A 23,002-nucleotide genomic window follows, 5' to 3' on the forward strand; every position below is an offset into this window, starting at 1 on the left:
TAGTACAATATATTGCCTTCACAAGGTTGTCCTGTGGTACTGGCCAGACAGTGGAAGATAGGCTGTTATAGAGGTCTTCGAAGGCATCAGACTTGGGCTCTGGTTCCTCTGGGGTCTTAGGCCGATCCTCCTCATCTACTTCTTCCATCGGTTCAGCAGGCTCCATCTGTGGCTGGCTGGCTGGAGGCTCTACTCTCAGCTCCTCAGGCTGGTCTTCCTGATGCTGCTCCTTCGCTGAGCCATTCACCAGCACTGGATCCTCCTCTAAGGAATTCTTACAGCTGAGCTGGGCCGTGACCATCCGCTCCTCAATCTGTAGATCACTTTGCTTCTGGTGCACCTGCCCTCCATTCAAACAGAGGTACAGAGAGCACAGGGATAAGGGAGAGAGCGCAGAGTGATGGATATAGATACACACAGTACCAGTCAAACGTTTAACACCTACTCATGCAATGGTTTTTCTTTTCTTTTGGCTATTGTCTTCATTGTATAATAATAGTGAAGAAATCAAAACTATGAAATAACACACATATAGAATCATGTAGTAAACAAAAAAAAGTTCAAATCAAAATATATTTTACATTTCAGATTCTTCAAAGTAGCCACACTTTCCCTTGTCATTCTCTCAACCAGCTTCATGAGGTAGTCACCTGGAATGCATTTCAATTAACAGGTGTGCCTTGTTAAAAGTTCATTTGTGGAATGTCTTCCCTTCCTAATGCATTTGAGCCAATCAGTTGTGGTGAGAAGGAAGGGGTGGAATACAGACGATAGCTCTATTTGGTAAAAGACCAAAGTCCATATTATGGTAAGACCAGGTCAAATAAGCAAAGAGAAACAACCGTCCACCATTACTTTAAGACATCAGCCAATGCGGGAAAATTTCAAGTGCAGTCGCAAAAACCATCAAGCGCTATGATGAAACTGGCTCTCATCAGGACCGCCACAGGAAAGGAAGACCCAAGCAGCCCAAATAAATGCTTCAGAGTTAAAGTAACAGACATCTCAACATCAACTGTTCAGAGGAGAGACTGCATGAAACAGGCCTTCATGGTCAAATTGCTGCAAAGAAACCACTGTAAAAGGACACCAATAAGAAAAAGAGACTTGCTTGGGCCAAGAAACACGAGCAATGAACATTAGACTGGTGGAAATCTGTCCTTTGGTCTGATTAGACGCAGAGTAGGTGAACGGATGACCATGTGTGGTTCCCACTGAAGTATGGAGGTGTGATGGTGCTTTGCTGGTGACACTGTCGTGATTTATTTGGAATTCAAAGTGCACTTAACCAGCATGGCTACCACAGCATTCTGCAGCGATACGCCATTCCATCTGGTTTCTGCTTAGTGGGACTATCATTTGTTTTTCAACAGGACAATGACGCAAAACACACCTCCAGGCTGTCGAAGGGTAATTTGACATAGAAGGAGAGTGATGGAGTGCTGCATCAGATGACCTGGCCTTTACAATCACCCGACCTTATTGTGAATTTTTCAGTACATATGTGGGAATTATTTATTTCAGAAGGAGCCAGCAAAACTACTGCACTCTATGTGCTCTAGGTCATTGGACACCATTAGACATGCACATGGTTATTCTTGTAACTGTTATGGCCAACTATGGTTACACCTCTTGGTTTTTTTTCCAGAACAGGGGTTCATCTTTCAATGGAGTCAGCAGGATTTCATGTATTGGTTAATCCTGTAGAGTGCCATGGTCTGTTGCTATGGTCCTACATGCATGAAACTATTTGTGACTCTACAGGTTGCATGTCCTAATATGATAACGGTGGCTAAATGCCAGAGGTGATAAGTCATTAAGAGGAGTTACTATGAGTATGACGTAAGGAGGACAAATGTATAAGTAGTTTTTACCAAGATTGGAAGGCAGTTGTATTCATGATGCAGCTCGGCTTTTATTATGAAGTATTAAAAAGTCTATTTGAACTCACATGCTCCGGTATTTATGAAATATGATTGACCAAATATTTCCACGACAACCTCAACCCAATTGAGATAGTTTGGAATGAGTCGGATCACAGAGTGAAGGAAAAGAAGCCAACAATTGCTAAGCATATATGTGGGAACTCCTTCATGACTCTTGGAAAAGCATTCCAGGAAAAAAACTGGTTGAGAAAATGCCAAGAGTGTGCAAAGCTGTCATCAAGGAAAAGGGTGGCTACTTTGATGAATCTCAAATATATTTTGATTTGTTAAACACTTTCTTGGTGACTACATGATTCCATAGTTCTGATGTCTTCACTATTATTCTACAATGTAGAAAGTAGCAAAAAAACGTTTGACTGGTACTGATACACACACACGGGTTGGAGAGAACAAAACATGATTGATGACATAGATTGCTTGGTAAGGATGACATGTCATTTATAAAACCTAAACATTCACTCACCAATAAATCGCACGTCATCCTACTACCGTTATTTTTGTGTTATATTTATTTTTTTATGTTATTTTTATTTTCAAATGTCTTTTTACTACTGTTTAATTTCTTTACTTACACACCTTTTTCCCCGTACTATTGGTTGGAGCCCTACACCCGTTGTATTCGGCGCACGTGACAAACTTTGATTTGATACATTCTTTCTCGTCAATCATATTTTGTTCTCTCCATTTACAATCTTTGCCACCACCGTAATAGTAACGGTGGTGAGTCATAGTAGACTCACCTGAGATACCTGAGAGAAGGAGTCCTTGACAGATTCCTGCAAGGGGGTGAACTGCTCCCGTGCTGCCTGCACCTTCTCTTCCAGCTGCTGGCTCTCCTCCTGCAGTCGCAGCAGCTCCTCTCTGGCCTGCACCAGCTGCTCCTCGTACTCCTCTATCCTCTGCTCCTGCGCCGTGTGTTCCGCCTCTAGTGACAAGATCTAACACACACACACCCACCAACCACAGAAAGTGAAGCAAGATGTGAGAAAATAGTTCAAACAAAATGGTGGACAATCTGACTGTGACTAGATGTATTTTGACCATCATATGTAGTTGCTATTGACTAGATCCTCTCTGAAGGTGATCCAGGCGCTGTGGGAGATGGTGGTTGGTTGATAGGTTCTGTAGTCTCACCAGCTGGTTCTCATGGCTGCACTGCTGGCAGATGTGACGAAGCTGCTCCTCCAGAGTGGTCTTCTGCTGGTCCAGCTCCTCCAGAGTATCCTGGACCTCCTGGCGCTGAGACTGCAGCCGCTGCAGCTCGCCGCTTTCCTTCTGCACCTGATTCTGCAGGTCCTGAGGAGGGCAGAGATAAGTCACAGCATCCAGAGAAAGATGTGAGAAAAGGAGCAGAAGCACCTATGCAGGAGTAGCGTTTGACTGAGTACTCTGAAGAAAGGACTCAATCAAACCATTGACTGACAGAATATAATGAAAGATTACAAAGTTAGCTCAGCCAAGAGGTGCTCCACTGCAGCAGAACACAATCAAATGTGAGCCTCCCCACAGTACCATTACACATTGACTTAGTGTTTATGCCTACATGACGATGTTTATAGAGGAAGTGTGTGTAGGAAGGTGTGGTATAAAGTGTAATCAGCCACTACTCAGCACAGGCTCAGAGGGATGAACGTCTTCATCCGTTCCTTCAGAGGAGTAACTCTAAGCTCTGTCCGTTTGAAGCAGCCAGGCAGTCACAGCCCAAAATAGAAGCCATTTATCAGACCAACTCAGCGGCGAGGCACTCCTGCCCTCATCCCCTAATCATTCAAGTGCGAGTGCTACAACTACCAAAGATTAAAAAGCAAACAGTTTATTGATCCCTATTTGCTTAGAACACATTCATATTCAGCAATTACATTACTGATTTACTGCAGGGAGAATTACTCCCGATCACTGTGCAAATGTTAAACAGTTAGATTACTACTCATTGGCCTTCATTTTTACTGCATAATCCAATCTCAGTTGCTCATATACCTATTGAAAAACAGAATCGTTTTCCCATTATTAATATATTGATAATGACTAATTGGCAGTGACTGGGCATTGCTGAGGGGAACCCTGGGGTAAGGAAACAGTGCTGTCGGTCTAATGACAGCCTTTCACGCCATTGGCGTACAATACCAGAGGAAGAGCAGCCAATCACAAATACAAAGCAGAAAATAACTCGTGTAATATTGCCATATTCCTTTATAGTTTCAATCACTAGGCTTCAAGTGCGGCCGAGAAGTGGCAATATAAAAGGTGTACAAGTGTTAAATGTTAAATTTAGTCCTCCCAGAGAGAGTGGGTCAATAGTGAACAGGACCTGAGAGGATGGGATAATTAAACCTGACAGAGAAGATTATAAAGACAAGATGATAGTCGCACACTGGCATCGGGCTTACAGCTGATACCCCTCTACTATGGCATTTGATTATTCAAGAACACTTGAAATTTTCCTAAAAATGCATTAAATAACATATGTACAGAGCCAGATTACAGGGTATTAAAGTATAATTTAATATACAGTGAGCTCAAAGTATAGGGACAGTGACATTTCTTGAAATGATACAATGACTATGGAGGTTAAAGTGAAGACTGTCAGCTTCAATTCGAGAGCATTGTCATCCATAGCGGGTGAATTATTTAGAAATTACAGCACTTTTTATTCACAGTCCCCCCATATTGGGGCAAATTTCAATTATCCAGAGTGATTTACAGGAGCAATTAGGGTTAAGTGCCTTGCTCAAGGGCACATGGACAGATTTTTCACTTATTAGGTATAATTAAGTCAAAAGGTTCAGCATTTGGTCTGATATTCCTAGCACGCAATAATTACATCAAGCCTGTGATTCCACAAACTTGGATGCATTTGCTGTTTCAGATTATTTTGTGCCATATATAAATGAATGGTAAATAATGTACGCACGTCCTCCAAATAGGTTATATTAATAAATCAGTTCATATGCTTGATATTAAAAGAGGTAACTGTCAAAATGTATCACTGAAGCAAGAACTAAACAGCTTGAGGCTACAGTTCAGTTTGCGAGATTGTCAACATCAAAATATCATCATGGTGCACTATAGAGGCGGCTCTGACTCAGACAGGGAGGGTATGTTTGGTTTCTCTGCTGCTCAGCCATAACTTCATTGCCTAACAGACTCAAGGGGCTACCTCTAACAAATCCAACAAGAGCAGCTGAACAGTAGACTGATTTGACATGAGAAAATGTATTTATAAAACCAGTAGAAAATCGAAATGTACAGAGAGTCATCAAGTGGATGAAATGAAGTGAAACAATAAGGGCAGTGAGAGAGCACAGGGGAGGCATGCAGGCAGCACGTTCACTGTACCTGGACTTCACTGGTCCTTTCTCTGATGCTCTTCTCCTGCTCTTTAATTTCCTGTTCCACATTGCTCTTCTCCCTGGAAGACCAGCACAGCAGACATGAGTATTTAATCACCGTGGAGACAGAGGGCACCCCCAGCCAGGCTACCACCCCACCACCACCTCTACAATCTTGCCCAGCCGACAGCTCCACTCCCTGCACCACCATCCTGATCCTACTGTAGCAGAGACCGACCGACCGACCAACCAACGCCTGCAACAACTGCCTTGAGGGGGTCTGTGCGTGTGTGTCGTGTGTTCTGGCAGATGAGAGGCGAGAGAGAGGGGTAGGACTGTGTGTGGCTGCCTGGAGGAAGTGTCAGTGATTCAGCAAAGAGAAGGGAGGGATGAAGCTCTATACCTCCCATTGTTCATTTCCCTGTCTGTTCATCCTCCCATCCACCCCTCCCAACCCTTTCCTGGTCAGATGACAAGAGGAGAGGGAGCAGAAGACGGGGAGAAGTGGAAACATTTGCACAGTAGGCGGGGCCTCGGTTATCAGCTCTCCTACCAAGTCCAAATCTTTCTCCTGGGTCTTTGTCAAATGACAATAACAAAGCCATTCATTTAGAAAAGTAGAACATAAATATGCCAAAAGGCTGGCCAATAGAATGAATAGTGAATGTAAAAAATAATGAATTTAAACTGAATGAAAAAATGCCAATTATCTTTTTCCATTCATATTTCCACAGTTCATATTATCAAATATAATAAATAATGTTATTTTGATCAACATGGAAGAATGAACCTGTCCGCCTTTCGTTTCAACCAACAGCCATGCATGTAGAGAGAGAGAGTAGAACCAGCGCAGGGAGAAGCTGAAGTGATGTAGGAGACGTGCGAGTCAGGAGTACAGACTTCACTGACTGTATAATTTAGATGCCCTGGCTGGCAAGTATCCAGAAATGACAGCTGTTGACATTACATGGTCCTAGGAGCAGCTCTCCCAATTTCACAGCCCAAAATTACAGAATTCTGGTTTCAGACAGCAAGTCTAAATCAAAAGACCACCTCACCCTCCTGCTCTAAGATGAAGAATACATTGCTTCATCCACAGCCCCTCCAAAAGGTAAGCGCAGGTTTAGAGCAGCACCTTGTCGTGGACACTTACAGCAATCCCCAAAAACACACCTTTGCAGCTTCCCGTACATTATCCTCAATCTGATGCCTAAAGCCTAATAATAAAGTTCAAAACTTACAGCTGCTATCCAGACACTGATGAAGATTACTACTTTCAGACATCTTTTCTCACTCTTTACTAACCAGAAAAGGGAAGTTATACAACAACAAATTCATTTCCCCTGTGATGTAGCTGTTATGACTGTAGTGGGGCAGATATGTGATGTGTAAGCAAGTGATAAAATATGGTCTGTACTTCCTCAATTCAAAACAGAGGGGGAAAGCCACCATTGTAAATAAGAACTTGTTCTAAACTGACTTGCCTAGTTAAAAGGGCCAGAGCGAGCCAGCCAGACAGAGCGAGCGAGCCAGAGAGCGAGCGAGCGAGCGAACGAGGCATAGCGAACCGGGCGAGCCAGAGAGCGAGCGAGCGAACGAACGAGGCATAGCGAACCGGGCGAGCCAGAGAGCGAGCGAGCGAACGAGGCATAGCGAACCGGGCGAGCCAGAGAGCGAGCGAAAGAACGAGGCATAGCGAACCGGGCGAGCCAGAGAGCGAACCGAGCGAGCCAGAAAGCGAACCGAGCGAGCCAGAGAGCGAACCGAGCGAGCCAGAGAGCGAACCGAGCGAGCCAGAGAGCGAACCGAGCGAGCCAGAGAGCGAACCGAGCGAGCCAGAGAGCGAACCGAGCGAGCCAGAGAGCGAACCTCTGGAGACCCTGCTAAAAGGCTCCTTCCCTCCTCTCCTTCCTTATTCAGCCTCCCAGCTCCCTCCATGTGCTCTGGCATCAAACAGCAAGACACACTTCAACGGGAACACGTGTGTGTGTCTTTAAACAAGATTCCACCGACACCATTACAACTGTTCTGTGTATATTCCCTGAAATGGTCCAATGTGGTGAGACAAAGAGAGCTCTACTTTCGAGAGGGGTAGTTATATGCTCCAACACGCTACCAAACTCATCCCAAACAAAAAGCCGGAACTAACCCATCTCTCAAATACACTTGGTACATGGACGAATACAACTTAGTGTGCTACAGAGAGACCATTTGACTCTAATATGAGTCCAAATATTTTGCTGTGCAACCTCAAATTTGATTTAGGAGCACCAGTGGGCCTAGAAAATAAATATGTAGGATTCCAGCTTTATTACCTCAAATATATTTCAATGTGCTTCAACATTTCTGTGTGCACACCTACATTTCTCACCTTAGGCACACATGTGGACAGAGCCCTGGAACTCTGATGATTGACACTCACCTTTGTAGGTCAACAATCTCATTGCTGAGTGAGTCCAGTTCCTTGATGGCAGAAAAGTCTGCTGCCAGATTTGCTGCGTTGCTCTGGTGGGGAGAAATCATTCAAAGCAAACGATTTGTTTACATTCACACGCGTCACTGACCATACTGTACGTACACTACAACATATACACAACGTCTAAACATTAAATCGACGGAACGGCAAACACAATCTTGAATAACGTAAATATGAGCCTCCAACTAATTTAAGGTCGCCATAAAAATCAAACCCATTTTACTGAATATGAAAGAATCCCAAAATGACCCATACAAGATGGGAGATTTTTAAGAAATGCATTAACACTGAAGGCACATCTACATGCAAACACAAATGGATAAGGAGGGCACTAAAATGACTAATTAAACTAGGAGAAAAACAAAAAGGGTAGGTAGGGAATATTAGGAGGTGGGTACATGGGTGGGTGACACTGCCAGGAGCTAAGGGGGAGACACAGTGAAGCTAACACTCAGGAGAGTCCCCAGCTAGAGGGAGAGCCCACCTTGTGTACAATGCATGACTCATGAGGAAGAAAGCAAAGAGACAGCATACACAGACGGGGTCAGAGAGACACACAGCAGCAAGCTAGAAAACAAAAAGCCACACACCACAGGAGAAGGAAAGGAAACGATTAGTAAAACGTCAGGAAATAGACGTTTTCAAATTTGCATCACCATCAAGTAGCCTATTCAGCAAAACACACAACTCCTAGTCCTTTTATAGAGAAATACACACGATTCAAAAAAGATATTCACAGTTGTGATTATTGGATGTCTAAGAGGGCATGAAATGGTACAGGATGATAGAAATGTGTTACCTGCTTGGTTGCTAGGCTCAGTCTGTCAGAGGGAGGGATCATTTCAGGAGAGAGGTTCTGGGGTGGGTCCACACCGGTGGTCAGTTTCTGGTTAATTAGATGCAGCGCTAGTGCAAACTGTTCCCTGGTAAGCTTCCCCATGTCCCCAATGTCACAGAGCTCCCTGTGGAACACAGATTACCACATCACACAACAGATCCATTTACCCTTCCGGCAATGGGCATAATATTGACTAAAACTACGGGCCGGTTTCACAGACCCACATTAAGCCTAGTCCTACTAAATGGAAAAAAAGTAAACTTTTTTTAGTCCAAGAATTGGCTTACTCTGCGTCCAGAAAGCAGCCCTGTATGACCAATGTCCTTGTTTCATTAGTACATTCAAGTGCAGAGAGCCAGGCACCCCATGTTATCTAAGAGATTGTTCACTGAATCATACCAGATGTGTGCTAGTGTGGCAGAGGGCAAGCCAGTCTTTAAGAAGATCTCTCTGACTTCAGGCCCAGACACCAGCCCATCCATGTCAAGATCGGTCTTTACAAACACCTCGTCATACTTGGATTTGTCTGGAGGAGATACAGCCCACTGAAAAGAGACACAGGCGACAGGATGGCTATATAGATATGGATTAGGTCTTGCCGCCCCACTTTCATGCCGGGATGAATACTATACTCACTGTGACTGGGGTCACGGCTGGTTTGGAGGGCAGGGTTTTGGACCCTGAAAGGGAGGAGCGGCTCTCTTTGATGGAGGGGGGCGAGGGTATAAGGGGCATCACTGGGGGTACAGAGACAGGGGGCTTTTTCCTCTTGGAGGGGGGAACTAGAGGAGCAGGTAGAGACATGGGCACGGGCTCCCCCTCCAGAGCTCTGTAGACAAGGTACATGGCCTAATAAAGGAGAACAGACACACAGCTATAAATCTGCCTATCATGTCATTTCAATATAAGATCGGGGAAGTCCAATATCTACAAACAACTTATTTTATTCGAGAAGCACACACTAATCCTACAGCAGAGTCCACATTTCCTCCTTGCACATAATAAAGACTTGACAGCAAGCATCTGGCCATTACATAAGTGCATGCGTTCATTAAAATGGGAGAACTTCAAATATAGCACAACCCTGATTCAAAAAGTGCTCCATTTTGAGATACATGATCCTTGATAGAAAGCAAGGATGCCTTGAAGCCAAGCGTACATTAGTGCAAACAAATATCGATGAAACATAAATAAAAGCTGGAGAAGGCTATCCGGAAAATGGGCTCAAGGGCAGAGTAAAAAATAAATAATAATTTGGCTGTTAGTGACAGGCTACATTTCTTCTGCATGAATGTCCTCATCTCCACTTTAATGATAAATCTATTCCTTACCACAGCAAATTCATCTCGGTCAAGCATACCATCTCTGTCTAGGTCACTCAGTTCCCATACCTGCAACATTTAGGGAATTCAGTCCATTCAGCAAGTCAAAAATAGACCAGTCGTAGACTTAAAGCAGATCAATGTTATGTCACAAATTACAACACAGTCAAGCCTTTAAATAGCAGTGGCTATGTTTAAAAACACAAGACCACCCTCCAGTGGGCAATTGGGCATACGCATTTACTCTGACGGCCATGAAAAATCATTCTTTATGAGCCCTGTAGATATGCTATGCTGCTTACCCTTCCCAGTACGTCCACTGGAAGTTTAGAGTTCAGCAACACTGGTTTGACCTCCTCCCCAGAGAGCATGCCACTAACGGGGGAGAGGCTGTCAAAGACTGCATCAAATTTCAGCTTCTCTTCCGTCTGGAAAGATAGACATAGGTGCATGATTGAAGCAATTTCTACTTCAGATAAAATTAAAATCAGGTGGATTTTGCAAAGTTGAGAACTCCCTTACATGGCTTTGAAAAATGGATTTGAATGAAGTAAACATTCAAATCAAATGTGTCATCCATTGATGCGCTTTGCTTCTGCTTTCGTTATGAAGAGATCAGGACAAAATGACCAGGCTCCATTTAAAGAAATAGTAATAAGTTCCCCTCACCTTGACCACCCAAGGGCTGTCAATGGACACTCCCCCAAGTAGAAGTGGGCTGCTTGTGTCCTGCTGAGGAGAAAAGTTGCATCATCAACAAAGGTTCCCTTTTCAGCTCAAAGCACATAAACATATAAAATTAGCTTCTAAACCAAACATTTGTTTAAGGGGGAAGAAAGGATTTTTTATATTTATATATGTGTAATTTAAAAAACAATAAAGTGTAAACAGATTCAGGCAATGTTTACATGATCCCCTTTCAAAAGTCTGATTTTTACAACATTCTTGCCTCATTATATAAGCCTTTTATACAACCCATGCACATGCTGCCACCGGTAATGAGTGAGAGTAGGGTTGTGCCAATGTGGGTGGGTGTCTATTTTGATAAATCACTTGAATTATTTTTTATATATATATATATAACACACACACAAACTTCATTAGGAATGTGTTTAGGCAGGTCTTAAGAAACATTAAGACTACGAACATTTATTTCCAAAATAATAGAATAGCATATTTTGAGTTTAATTATGTTACTGGTCTGGTCAGCCTGTAGGGTACATGCCATGCAAAACCAATCAATTGTGTTTCATTTTGTTTATTAAACGAGACACTACATTTACATTCCCATGACCTGATCACAGCCAACACATTTTATAGTAAGGATAATTCCCCGAGACAGTTTGTGCATAAATTCTTTGGTTGTGCAAACACACAGTTTCATCAGCTGTCCGGGTGGCTGGTCTCAGACGATCCCACAGGTGAAGAAGTCAGAAGTGGCGGTCCTGGGCTGGCATAGTTACATGTGGTCTGCGGTGGTGATGCTGGTTGGACATAGTGCCAAATACTCTTAAACAATGTTGGAGGTGGCTTATGGTAGGGAAATGAACATTTAATTCTCTGGAAACAGCTCTGGTGGACATTCCTGCAGTCAGCATGCCAATTGCGCTCCCTCAAAACTTGAGACATCTGTGGCATTGTGTTGTGTGACAAAACTGCACATTTTAGAGTGGTCTATTATCGTCGCATTTTTACATTTTAGTCATTTAGCAGATGCTCTAACCAGAGTGACTTACAGTAGTGAGTGCATACATTTTCATGTTTGTTCCCAGCACAAGGTTCACCTGTCGTAATGATCATGCTGTTTAATCAGTTTCTTGATATGCCACACCTGTCAGGTCGATGGATTATCTTGGAAAAGGAGAAATGCTCACTAACTGGGGTGTAAACAGATTTGTGCACACAATTTGACAAAAGCTTTTTGTGCATATGGAACATTTCAAGGATCTTTTATTTCAGGTCATGAAACATAGGACCAACACTTCACATGTTACGGTTATATTTTTGTTCAGTATACAGTACCAGTCAAAAATTTGGACACACCTACTCATTCAAGGGTTTTTCGTTATTTTTACTATTTTCTACATCGTAGAACAATAGGGAAGAAATCACAACTATGAAATATCACATACGGAATCATGCAGTAACCAAAAAAAAAAGTCTAACAAATGAAAATGTTATATTTGAGATTCTTCAAAGTAGCCACCCTTTGCCTCGATGACAGCTTTGCACACTCTTTGCATTCTCTCAACCAGCTTTATTTGGAATGCTTTTCAAACAGTCTTGAAGGAATTCCCACATATGTGGAACACTTGTTGGCAGCTTTTCCGTCCCTCTGTGATCCGACTCAATCCAAACCATCTGAATTGGGTTGAGATCAGGTGATTGTGGAGGACAGGTCATCTGATGCAGCACAGTCACTCTCCTTCTTGGTCAAATAGCCCTTGTGTCACCAGCAAAGCACCATCACACTTCCTCCTCCATGCTTCATGGTGGGAACCACAAATGCGGATATCCTCCGTTCACCGACTGCGTCTCACAAAGACATGGCGGTTGGAACCAAAAATCTCTCATTTTTACTCGTCGGACCAAAGGACAGATTTCCACCAGTCTAATGTCCATTGCTCGTGTTTCTTGGTCCAAGCAAGTCTCTTCTTCTTATTGGTGTCCTTCAGCAGTGGATTCTTTGCAGCAATTTGACCATGAAGGCCTGATTCACGCAGTCTCCTCTGAACAGCTGATGTTGAGATGTGTCTGTTACTTGAACAAAGAAGCATTTATTTGAGCTGCAATTTCAATGGGTCTGGTAACTAATGAAATGTTACTCTGGGTCTTCCTTTCCTGTGACGGTCCTCATGCACTTGAAGAAACTTTGAAGATTGACCGACCATGTCATAAAGTAACGGACTGTCGTTTCTCTTCGTTTAAGCTGTTACTGCCATAATATGGACTTGGTCTTTTACCAAATAGGGCTATCTTCTGTTTACCAAGCCTACTTTGTCACAACAACTGATTGGCTCAAAGAAATCCCACAAATTAACTTTTAACAATGCACACCTGTCACCACCAATAAACCCATTATAATTGAGAATTTCAATAAGCATTTATCTACGACTGGCCATGCTTTCCACCTGGCTACCCGTACGCTCCCCAGAGCAACTCGCACACACCTCCCCCACTTCTCCTTCACCCAAATCCAGATAGCTGATGTTATGAAAGAGCTGCAAAATCTGGACCCCTACAAATCAGCCGGGCTAGACAATCTAGACCCTTTCTATCTCAAATTATCTGCCGAAAATTTTGCAATCCCCATTACTAGCCTGTTCAACCTCTCGTATCGTCTGAGACTCCCATAGATTGGAAAGCTGCCGCGGTCATCCCCTCTTCAAAGGGGGAGACACTCTAGAACCAAACTGCTACAGACCTATAGCTATTCTACCCTGCCTTTCTAAGATCTTTGAAAGCCAAGTTAACAGATTATCGACCATTTTGAATCACACTGTACCTTCTCTGCTATGCAATCTGGTTTCAGAGCTGGTCATGGGTGCACCTCAGCCACGCTCAAGGTCCGAAACGATATCATAACCACCATCGATAACAGACAATACTGTGCAGCCGTATTCATTGACCTAGCTAAGGCGTTCGACTGCCAATTACAACATTGTTATTGGCAGACTCAACAGCGTTGATTTCTCAAATGATTGCCTCGCCTGGTTCATCAATTACTTCTCAGACAGAGTTCAGTGTGTCAAATCGGAGGGCATGTTGTCCTGACCTCTGGCAGTCTCTGGGGGTACCACAGGGTTCAATTCTCAGGCCGACTCTTTTCTCAATGATGTCGCTCTTGCTGCTGGTGAGTCTCTGATCCACGTCTATGCAGACGACACCATTCTGTATACTTCTGGCCCTTCTTTTGACACTGTGTTAACTAACCTCCAGGCAAGATTCAATGCCATACAACACTCCTTCCATGGCTTCCAACTGCTCTTAAATGCAAGTAAAACTAAATGCAGGCTCTTCAACCGATTGCTACCCACACCTGCTCACCCATCCAGCATCACTACTCTGGACGGTTCTGACTTGAATATGTGGAAAACTACAAATACCTAGGTGTCTGGTTAGACTGTAAACTCTCCTTCCAGACTCAGATTAAGCATCTCCAATCCAAAATTAAATCTAGAATCGGCTTCCTATTTCACAACAAAGCATCCTTCACTCATGCTGCCAAACATACCCTTGTAAAACTGACCATCCTACCAATCCTCGACTTCGGCGATGTCATTTACAAAATAGCCTCCAACACCATACTCGGTAAATTGGATGTATTCTATCACAGTGCCATCCGTTGTCACCAAAGCCCCATACACTACCCACCACTGCAACCTGTACGCTCTCGTTGGCTGGCCCTCGCTTCATACTCGTCGCCAAACCGACTGGCTCCAGGTCATCTACAAGTCTCTGCTAGGTAAAGCCCCGCCTTATGTCAGCTCACTGGTCACCATAGCAGCACCTACCCGTAGCACACGCTCGAGCAGGTATATTTCACTGGTCACCCCCAAAGCCAAATCTTCCTTTGGCCGCCTCTCCTTCCAGTTCTCTGCTGCTAATAACTGGAACGAACTGCAAAAATCACCAAAGCTGGAGACTCTTAACTCCCTCACTAGCTATAACCACCAGCTATCAGAGGAGCTCACAGATCACTGCAGCTATACATAGGCTATTTACAGATAAGCTATCCAATCTACCTCATCCCCATGCTGTATTTCTTTATCTTGCTCCTTTGAACCCCAGTAGCTCTACTTGAACATTCATCGTCTGCACATTCTACCATTCCAGTGTTTAATTGCTATATTGTAATTACTTCACGACCATGGCCAATTTATTACCTTACCTCATTTGCACATGCTGTATATAGATTTTTCTACTGTATTATTGATTGCATGTTTGTTTATTCCATGTGTAACTCTGTTGTTTCACTTTTTTAATTACCGTTCATATATTTATTTTTTCCTCGACTTTTTCACTCCGGACGCTTTATCTGGACACGATTCGTCAGGACCTCCAACAGCCGAAGCTAAGTAGTAACATTAACATGATGCCTTCTAATTGCAGCCGCTGTGCTCGCCTTACGGCGAGGATAGCTGTACTGCAAGCCCAGCTTCAGACGCAATCGTTAGGCAAGGGTAATTTCAGTGTAGGAAAGGATGAAACAGCGTCTGTGCCACCAGTAAGTACAGATAGTAGTATAAATCCCCTGGCACAGTCCCCGCAGCCGGACAACTTTCTCACGGTTTCTGGTAGGAAATGCTGTAGGAACGCTCAACCGGTGTCGCTCATTCAGCAGACAGAAACTTTCAACCGGTTCTCCCCATTAAGCAGCGGGTCGGTGTCAGAGGCCGAGTCTTCTCTGGTCTCTACTCCTCCCGTTACGGGGTCTGAGACGCCGAAGCTTCCCACCATTAGCTCTGACAAATTGAAAACTCTAGTCATTGGCGACTCCATTACCCGCAGTATTAGACTTAAAGCGAATCATCCAGCGATCATACACTGTTTACCCGGGGCAGGGCTACCGACGTTAAGGCTAATCTGAAGATGGTGCTGGCTAAAGCTAAAACTGGCGAGTGTAGAGAGTATAGAGATATTGTTATCCACGTCGGCACCAACGATGTTAGGATGAAACAGTCAGAGATCACCAAGCGCAACATAGCTTCTGCGTGCATATCAGCTAGAAAGATGTGTCGGCATCGAGTAATTGTCTCTGGCCCCCTCCCAGTTAGGGGGAGTGATGAGCTCTACAGCAGAGTCTCACAACTCAATCGCTGGTTGAAAACTGTTTTCTGCCCCTCCCAAAAGATAGAATTTGTAGATAATTGGCCCTTTCTGGACTCGCCCACAAACAGGACCAAGCCTGACCTGCTGAGGAGTGACGGACTCCATCCTAGCTGGAGGGGTGCTCTCATCTTATCTGCCAACATAGACAGGGCTCTAACTCCTCTAGCTCCACAATGAAATAGGGTGCAGGCCAGGCAGCAGGCTATTAGCCAGCCTGCCAGCATAGTGGAGTCTGCCACTAGCATAGTTAGTGTAGTCAGCTTAGCTATCACCATTGAGACCGTGTCTGTGCCTCGACCTGGGTTGGGCAAAACTAAACATGGCGGTGTTTGCCTTAGCAATCTCACTAGGATAAAGACCACCTCCATTCCTGTCATTACTGAAAGAGATCATGATACCTCACATCTCAAAATAGGGCTACTTAATGTTAGATCCCTTACTTCAAAGGCAATTATAGTCAATGAACTAATCACTGATCATAATCTTGATGTGATTGGCCTGACTGAAACATGGCTTAAGCCTGATGAATTTACTGTGTTAAATGAGGCCTCACCTCCTGGCTACACTAGTGACCATATCCCCGTGCATCCCGCAAAGGCGGAGGTGTTGCTAACATTTACGATAGCAAATTTCAATTTACAAAAAGAAAATGACGTTTTCGTCTTTTGAGCTTCTAGTCATGAAATCTATGCAGCCTACTCAATCACTTTTTATAGCTACTGTTTACAGGCCTCCTGGGCCATATACAGCGTTTCTCACTGAGTTCCCTGAATTCCTATCAGACCTTGTAGTCATTGCAGATAATATTCTAATCTTTGGTGACTTTAATATTCACATGGAAAAGTCCACAGACCCACTCCAAAAGGCTTTTGGAGCCATCATCGACTCAGTGGGTTTTGTCCAACATGTCTCTGGACCCACTCACTCTCACAGTCATACGCTGGACCTAGTTTTGTCCCATGGAATAAATGTTGTGGATCTTAATGTTTTTCCTCATAATCCTGGACTATCAGACCACCATTTTATTACGTTTGCAATTGCAACAAATAATCTGCTCAGACCCCAACCAAGGAACATCAAAAGTCGTGCTATAAATTCACAGACAACACAAAGATTCCTTGATGCCCTTCCAGACTCCCTCTGCCTACCCAAGGACGCCAGAGGACAAAAATCCGTTAACCACCTAACTGAGGATCTCAATTTAACCTTGCGCAATACCCTAGATGCAGTTGCACCCCTAAAAACTAAAAAATGTCTCATAAGAAACTAGCTCCATGGTACACAGAAAATACCCGAGCTCTGAAGCAAGCTTCCAGAAAATTGGAACGGAAATGGCGCCACACCAAACTGGAAGTCTTCCGACTAGCTTGGAAGGATGGTACCGTGCAGTACCGAAGAGCCCTTACTGCTGCTCGATCGTCCTATTTTTCTAACTTAATTGAGGAAAATAAGAACAATCCGAAATTCCTTTTTGATACTGTGGCAAAGCTAACTAAAAAGCAGCATTCCCCAAGAGAGGATGACTTGCACTTTAGCAGTGATAAATTCATGAACTTCTTTGAGGAAAAGATTATGATTATTAGAAAGCAAATTACGGACTCCTCTTTAAACCTGCGTATTCCTCCAAACCTCAGTTGTCCTGAGTCTGCACAACTCTGCCAGGACCTAGGATCAAGAGAGACGCTCAAGTGTTTTAGTACTATATCTCTTGACACAATGATGAAAATAATCATGGCCTCTAAACCTTCAAGCTGTATACTGGACCCTATTCCAACTAAACTACTGAAAGAGCTGCTTCCTGTGCTTGGCCCTCCTATGTTGAACATAATAAACGGCTCTCTATCCACTGGATGTGTACCAAACTCACTAAAAGTGGCAGTAATAAAGCCTCTCTTGAAAAAGCCAAACCTTGACCCAGAAAATATAAAAAACTATCGGCCTATATCAAATCTTCCATTCCTCTCAAAGATTTTAGAGAAGGCTGTTGCGCAGCAACTCACTGCCTTCCTGAAGACAAACAATGTATACGAAATGCTTCAGTCTGGTTTTAGACCCCATCATAGCACTGAGACGGCACTTGTGAAGGTGGTAAATGACATTTTGATGGCATCGGACCGAGGCTCTGCATCTGTCCTCGTGCTCCTAGACCTTAGTGCTGCTTTTGATACCATCGATCACCACATTCTTTTGGAGAGATTGGAAACCCAAATTGGTCTACACGGACATGTTCTGGCCTGGTTTAGGTCTTATCTGTCGGAAAGATATCAGTTTGTCTCTGTGAATGGTTTGTCCTCTGACAAATCAACTGTACATTTCGGTGTTCCTCAAGGTTCTGTTTTAGGACCACTATTGTTTTCACTATATATTTTACCTCTTGGGGATGTTATTCGAAAACATAATGTAAACTTTCACTGCTATGCGGATGACACACAGCTGTACATTTCAATGAAACACGGTGAAGCACCAAAATTGCCCTCGCTAGAAGCATGTGTTTCAGACATAAGGAAGTGGATGGCTGCAAACTTTCTACTATTAAACTCGGACAAAACAGAGATGCTTGTTCTAGGTCCCAAGAAACAAAGAGATCTTCTGTTGAATCTGACAATTAATCTTAATGGTTGTACAGTCGTCTCAAATAAAACTGTGAAGGCCCTCGGCGTTACTCTGGACCCTGATCTCTCTTTTGAAGAACATATCAAGACCATTGAGGACAGCTTTTTTCCATCTACGTAACATTGCAAAAATCAGAAACTTTCTGTCCAAAAATGATGCAGAAAAATTAATCCATGCTTTTGTCACTTCTAGGTTAGACTACTGCAATGCTCTATTTTCCGGCTACCCGGATAAAGCACTAAATAAACTTCAGTTAGTGCTAAATACGGCTGCTAGAATCCTGACTAGAACCAAAAAATTTGATCATATTACTCCAGTGCTAGCCTCTCTACACTGGCTTCCTGTCAAAGCAAGGGCTGATTTCAAGGTTTTACTGCTAACCTACAAAGCATTACATGGGCTTGCTCCTACCTACCTCTCTGATTTGGTCCTGCCGTACATACCTATACGTACGCTACGGTCACAAGACGCAGGCCTCCTAATTGTCCCTAGAATTTCTAAGCAAACAGCTGGAGGCAGGGCTTTCTCCTATAGAGCTCCATTTTTATGGAACGGTCTGCCTACCCATGTCAGAGACGCAAACTCGGTCTCAACCTTTAAGTCTTTACTGAAGACTCATCTCTTCAGTGGGTCATATGATTGAGTGTAGTCTGGCCCAGGAGTGGGAAGGTGAACGGAAAGGCTCTGGAGCAACGAACCGCCCTTGCTGTCTCTGCCTGGCCGGTTCCCCTTTTTCCACTGGGATTCTCTGCCTCTAACCCTGTTACTGGGGCTGAGTCACTGGCTTGCTGGGGCTCTCTCGTGCCGTCCCTGGGGGGGTGCGTCACCTGGGTGGGTTGATTCACTGTTGTGGTCGGCCTGTCTGGGTTTCCCCCTTTGGGTTGTACCGTGTCGGAGATCTTTGTGGGCTATACTCGGCCTTGTCTCAGGATGGTAAGTTGGTGGTTGTAGATTTCCCTCTAGTGGTGTGGGGGCTGTGCTTTGGCAAAGTGGGTGGGGTTATATCCTTCCTGTTTGGCCCTGTCCGGGGTGTCCTCGGATGGGGCCACAGTGTCTCCTGACCCCTCCTGTCTCAGCCTCCAGTATTTATGCTGCAGTAGTTTATGTGTCGGGGGGCTAGGGTCAGTTTGTTTATCTGGAGTACTTCTCCTGTCCTATTCGGTGTCCTGTGTAAATCTAAGTGTGCGTTCTCTAATTCTCTCCTTCTCTCCTTCTTTCTCTCTCTCGGAGGACCTGAGCCCTAGAACCATGCCCCAGGACTACCTGACATGATGACTCCTTGCTGTCCCCAGTCCACCTGGCCATGCTGCTGCTCCAGTTTCAACTGGCCTGGGCCCTAGGACCATGTCCCAGGACTACCTGACATGAGGACTCCTTGCTGTCCCCAGTCCACCTGGCCATGCTCCTGCTCCAGTTTCAACTGTTCTGCCTTACTATTATTCAACCATGCTGGTCATTTATGAACATTTGAACATCTTGGCCACGTTCTGTTATAATCTCCACCCGGCACAGCCAGAAGAGGACTGGCCACCCCACATATGCTCTCTCTAATTCTCTCTTTCTTTCTCTCTCTCGGAGGACCTGAGCCCTAGGACCGTGCCCCAGGACTACCTGACATGATGGCTCCTTGCTGTCCCCAGTCCACCTGACTGTGCTGCTGCTCCAGTTTCAACTGTTCTGCCTTATTATTATTTGACCATGCTGGTCATTTATGAACATTTGAACATCTTGGTCATTTTCTGTTATAATCTCTACCCGGCACAGCCAGAAGAGGACTGGCCACCCCACATAGCCCGGTTCCTCTCTAGGTTTCTTCCTAGGTTTTGGCCTTTCTAGGGAGTTTTTCCTAGCCACCGTGCTTTTACACCTGCATTGTTTGCTGTTTGGGGTTTTAGGCTGGGTTTCTGTACAGCACTTTGAGATATCAGCTGATGTACGAAGGGCTATATAAATAAATTTGATTTGATTTGATTTGATTTGTTGTATGTGTCGAACTGCTTTGCTTTATCTTGGCCAGGTCGCAGTTGCAAATGAGAACTTGTTCTCAACTAGGAAAAGGGTGGCTATTTTAAAATATATTTGGATTTGTTTAACACTTTTTTGGTTACTCCAATGTAGAAAATAGTAAAAATAAAGACAAACCCTTGGATGAGTAGGTGTCCAAACTTTTGACTGCTACTGTATACACACACACTTACATTGAGAGAATAAATGCATTAAAAGCATTTGTGATTAACGAGGACAAGTTTGATGTCGGACAATAATATAATGTTCAAGATTTAATGAATGCAAAAGCTGGTAAGATGAAAGGCAATGTTTCATACCGAGGCATTGGCAAGACATATTTGAAACATAATACCGCAATCATGACTATTTCAGTTGGTGGAATTAAAGTACAGGTTTTGTTACCGGCAATACCTTTCAGATATAAAGAAAATGCAGTAGAAAGTTGTCAGCATGCTAAAGTTGACAGGTTTTCGTCTTGGCATCAGCGATGATTGTACTCACAAACTTTGGAAGAGAAACTGCCAAATTTAGACTCTTGAGTGCCACCTCCAGTCCATTTTGGGCACAGGCCACCAACCGGAGAGCAATGAAGAATTGCTGATGGGAGCAGAGACAAGAAGGGAAAAGGAAAGTGGGATACCTAGTCAACTGAAATGTGTCTTCCGCATTTCACCCAACACATCTGAATCAGGGAGGTGGGGGCTGTCTTAATCGACATTGTTGGCTTCCAAGGGACAGTGGGGTTTTTACATTGTGAGCTCGGGGATTCAATCCAGCAACCTTTCGGTTACTGGCTCAATGCTCCCACCAGCCAGAAGTGTATTGTCATGAACCTTACTACAGTCAAGGAATCGTTTAATACTTCTAACAAGACATTGGAAAACTACTACCTAAAAGTTGGCCTACCTGTTTGTTAAGGCACCCCTTGCGTTCTGAATCTGCCAAATCCCAGACCTAAGAAAACATTTTAAAGACATCAGTCACACAGAGATTCTCACAAACTAGCATACTGGTTAAGTTCCATGGCTTGGTGTCTGGCCATGAGCTGTCTCCTCTTATCTTACCTTGCCCAGGACAAGGTCTGCTAGGCCTGATCTCTTCAGGAACAAGGCTGCATCAGCAGCTGCCACCTGTCCACTACCAGACGGGTCAACCTACACCACCGGGCAAAACAAAATCAACACTAGAAAGAAGAACTAGCCAGTAAAAGCACCAGATCTCCAGCCATTCCATTGAACAAACAGGAAAGCTTGAGTATAGGCTAATATTTTGAGATCATGGGAGGCCTTAATCCATAACATTTTCTCATTGCAGTGTCTAGCCATTTTACATAGCCCTCTTTGAGCCTGCACTGACAGGATTAGCAAAGAGTTATAATAAATTCATAAAGAAGCTTCCTCTTCCACAGAGTAGATCACAGAGTGGAGAAAAGCCTGGAGACATGTTCAGTGCAGCTCTGCAGTTGCTAGCTAATGCAGCACAGCATTTCCAATTCTATCTGGAGCCCTAATCTGAACAGCCCTGACAGACCATCGAAAGGATATCTTCTCTTTTACTCAGCTTATAAACCTAGGTACTACCTGCATTAAGACAATCATGGAAACTACCCATAGGCTTTTCTCAATAACAAATCATAAAAATACCTTTTGAAATAACACCTTACCTGTTTATAGTATTTTTCATAGACAGGATTTCCACTTGAGAGCTGTGGAGAGACATAAAACACCACATACATTTTCTGATCATAAAAAAAAAGAAACTGCCAACATCAACCAAACTGCAAAAGGTAGAAAGCATAGGATAAGACTCATGAATAGAAAATCTGAAATAAAGCTAGGCCTAAGCCTACATCTCAGTCTGTGCAAGCATCAGCTAGTTAAATAACCAGACCCCTGTCTCAAACACACAGTAGACCAACTTGCTAAAAGTTGTTTGACTTCTGGCCAAGGCTGTAGTCCATTGTCATGGCAGCTGCCAAAAATCAGGGCTAATACATTAAAGATGGGAATAGGCCTATTAACTTTCAAGGAAATCAATATATTTACTCTGAGCATCATGTTCATCTTAGTTATTAATCAGTGCATCTTTTCCAGTTACTCTTTCATGAAATACCAAGACAGTGTTTGAATGCCATTTAGGCCAAAACATCCACAGACTGGCAATGTGTATTTCAGTACTGTGTGTTCGTGCCTCTGGAAACCAAGTTGTTTGAAAGGTAGAAAGCTTTGTCCAACCAACAGGCTAAACAAAGTAGCCTACACTAACACATATTTTACACAATGAATAAAACAAATAGCCTAAGCCTAGTCTATGTATACAAACAGATCAGGAGGAGACAGTTATGTGCCTATGATAATATGAAAGACAGGCACTATAGCATATTTTCTGTTCAAGTACAAATGTCTCAAATAATGTAATAAAGGGATGGGTGGGGGGTATATTACGCTGGTTTCTGGAAAAAGAAACATGAGCTGGACTTCCTGACATTCACTTTCTGTGGCTCCTGATGGTGCATCCACAATAGGAGTGTTCTACCAGTAAGAGCTTTCTCTGTGAATAGGCTAAATATTGGATGTGACCTTCTCCTTTGTATTTTTACAAAATGCTAACGTAAAATTTGAACCAAGTGCAAATTTACA

The 23,002-nt window shown here is 43.7% G+C and overlaps 1 protein-coding gene across 7 annotated transcripts in view; it reads right to left on the bottom strand.

The window, feature by feature from the left end:
- The window catches only part of LOC124037775 (epidermal growth factor receptor substrate 15-like), a 37,546-nt gene that overhangs the window by 12,808 nt on the left and 1,736 nt on the right, over positions 1–23,002 (bottom strand). For 5 of the 7 annotated variants that reach the window (XM_046352816.1, XM_046352814.1, XM_046352811.1 and 2 more), the window contains exons 2-16: positions 22,027–22,068; positions 21,428–21,517; positions 21,270–21,317; positions 20,865–20,960; positions 10,581–10,643; positions 10,214–10,339; positions 9,921–9,980; positions 9,226–9,438; positions 8,989–9,134; positions 8,551–8,713; positions 7,698–7,780; positions 5,283–5,355; positions 3,081–3,242; positions 2,687–2,884; positions 17–340 (exon numbers count right to left, since the gene is read on the bottom strand). In XM_046352816.1, coding sequence (XP_046208772.1) covers positions 17–340; positions 2,687–2,884; positions 3,081–3,242; positions 5,283–5,355; positions 7,698–7,780; positions 8,551–8,713; positions 8,989–9,134; positions 9,226–9,438; positions 9,921–9,980; positions 10,214–10,339; positions 10,581–10,643; positions 20,865–20,960; positions 21,270–21,317; positions 21,428–21,517; positions 22,027–22,068 — 1,887 coding nt within the window. The remainder of the gene's footprint in view (positions 1–16; positions 341–2,686; positions 2,885–3,080; positions 3,243–5,282; positions 5,356–7,697; positions 7,781–8,550; positions 8,714–8,988; positions 9,135–9,225; positions 9,439–9,920; positions 9,981–10,213; positions 10,340–10,580; positions 10,644–20,864; positions 20,961–21,269; positions 21,318–21,427; positions 21,518–22,026; positions 22,069–23,002) is intronic. The other 2 variants (XM_046352815.1, XM_046352812.1) reach the window with 2 other exon arrangements.

Source organism: Oncorhynchus gorbuscha, linkage group LG06 (assembly GCF_021184085.1).
Source record: "Oncorhynchus gorbuscha isolate QuinsamMale2020 ecotype Even-year linkage group LG06, OgorEven_v1.0, whole genome shotgun sequence".
Taxonomy (NCBI): Eukaryota; Metazoa; Chordata; class Actinopteri; order Salmoniformes; family Salmonidae; genus Oncorhynchus; species Oncorhynchus gorbuscha.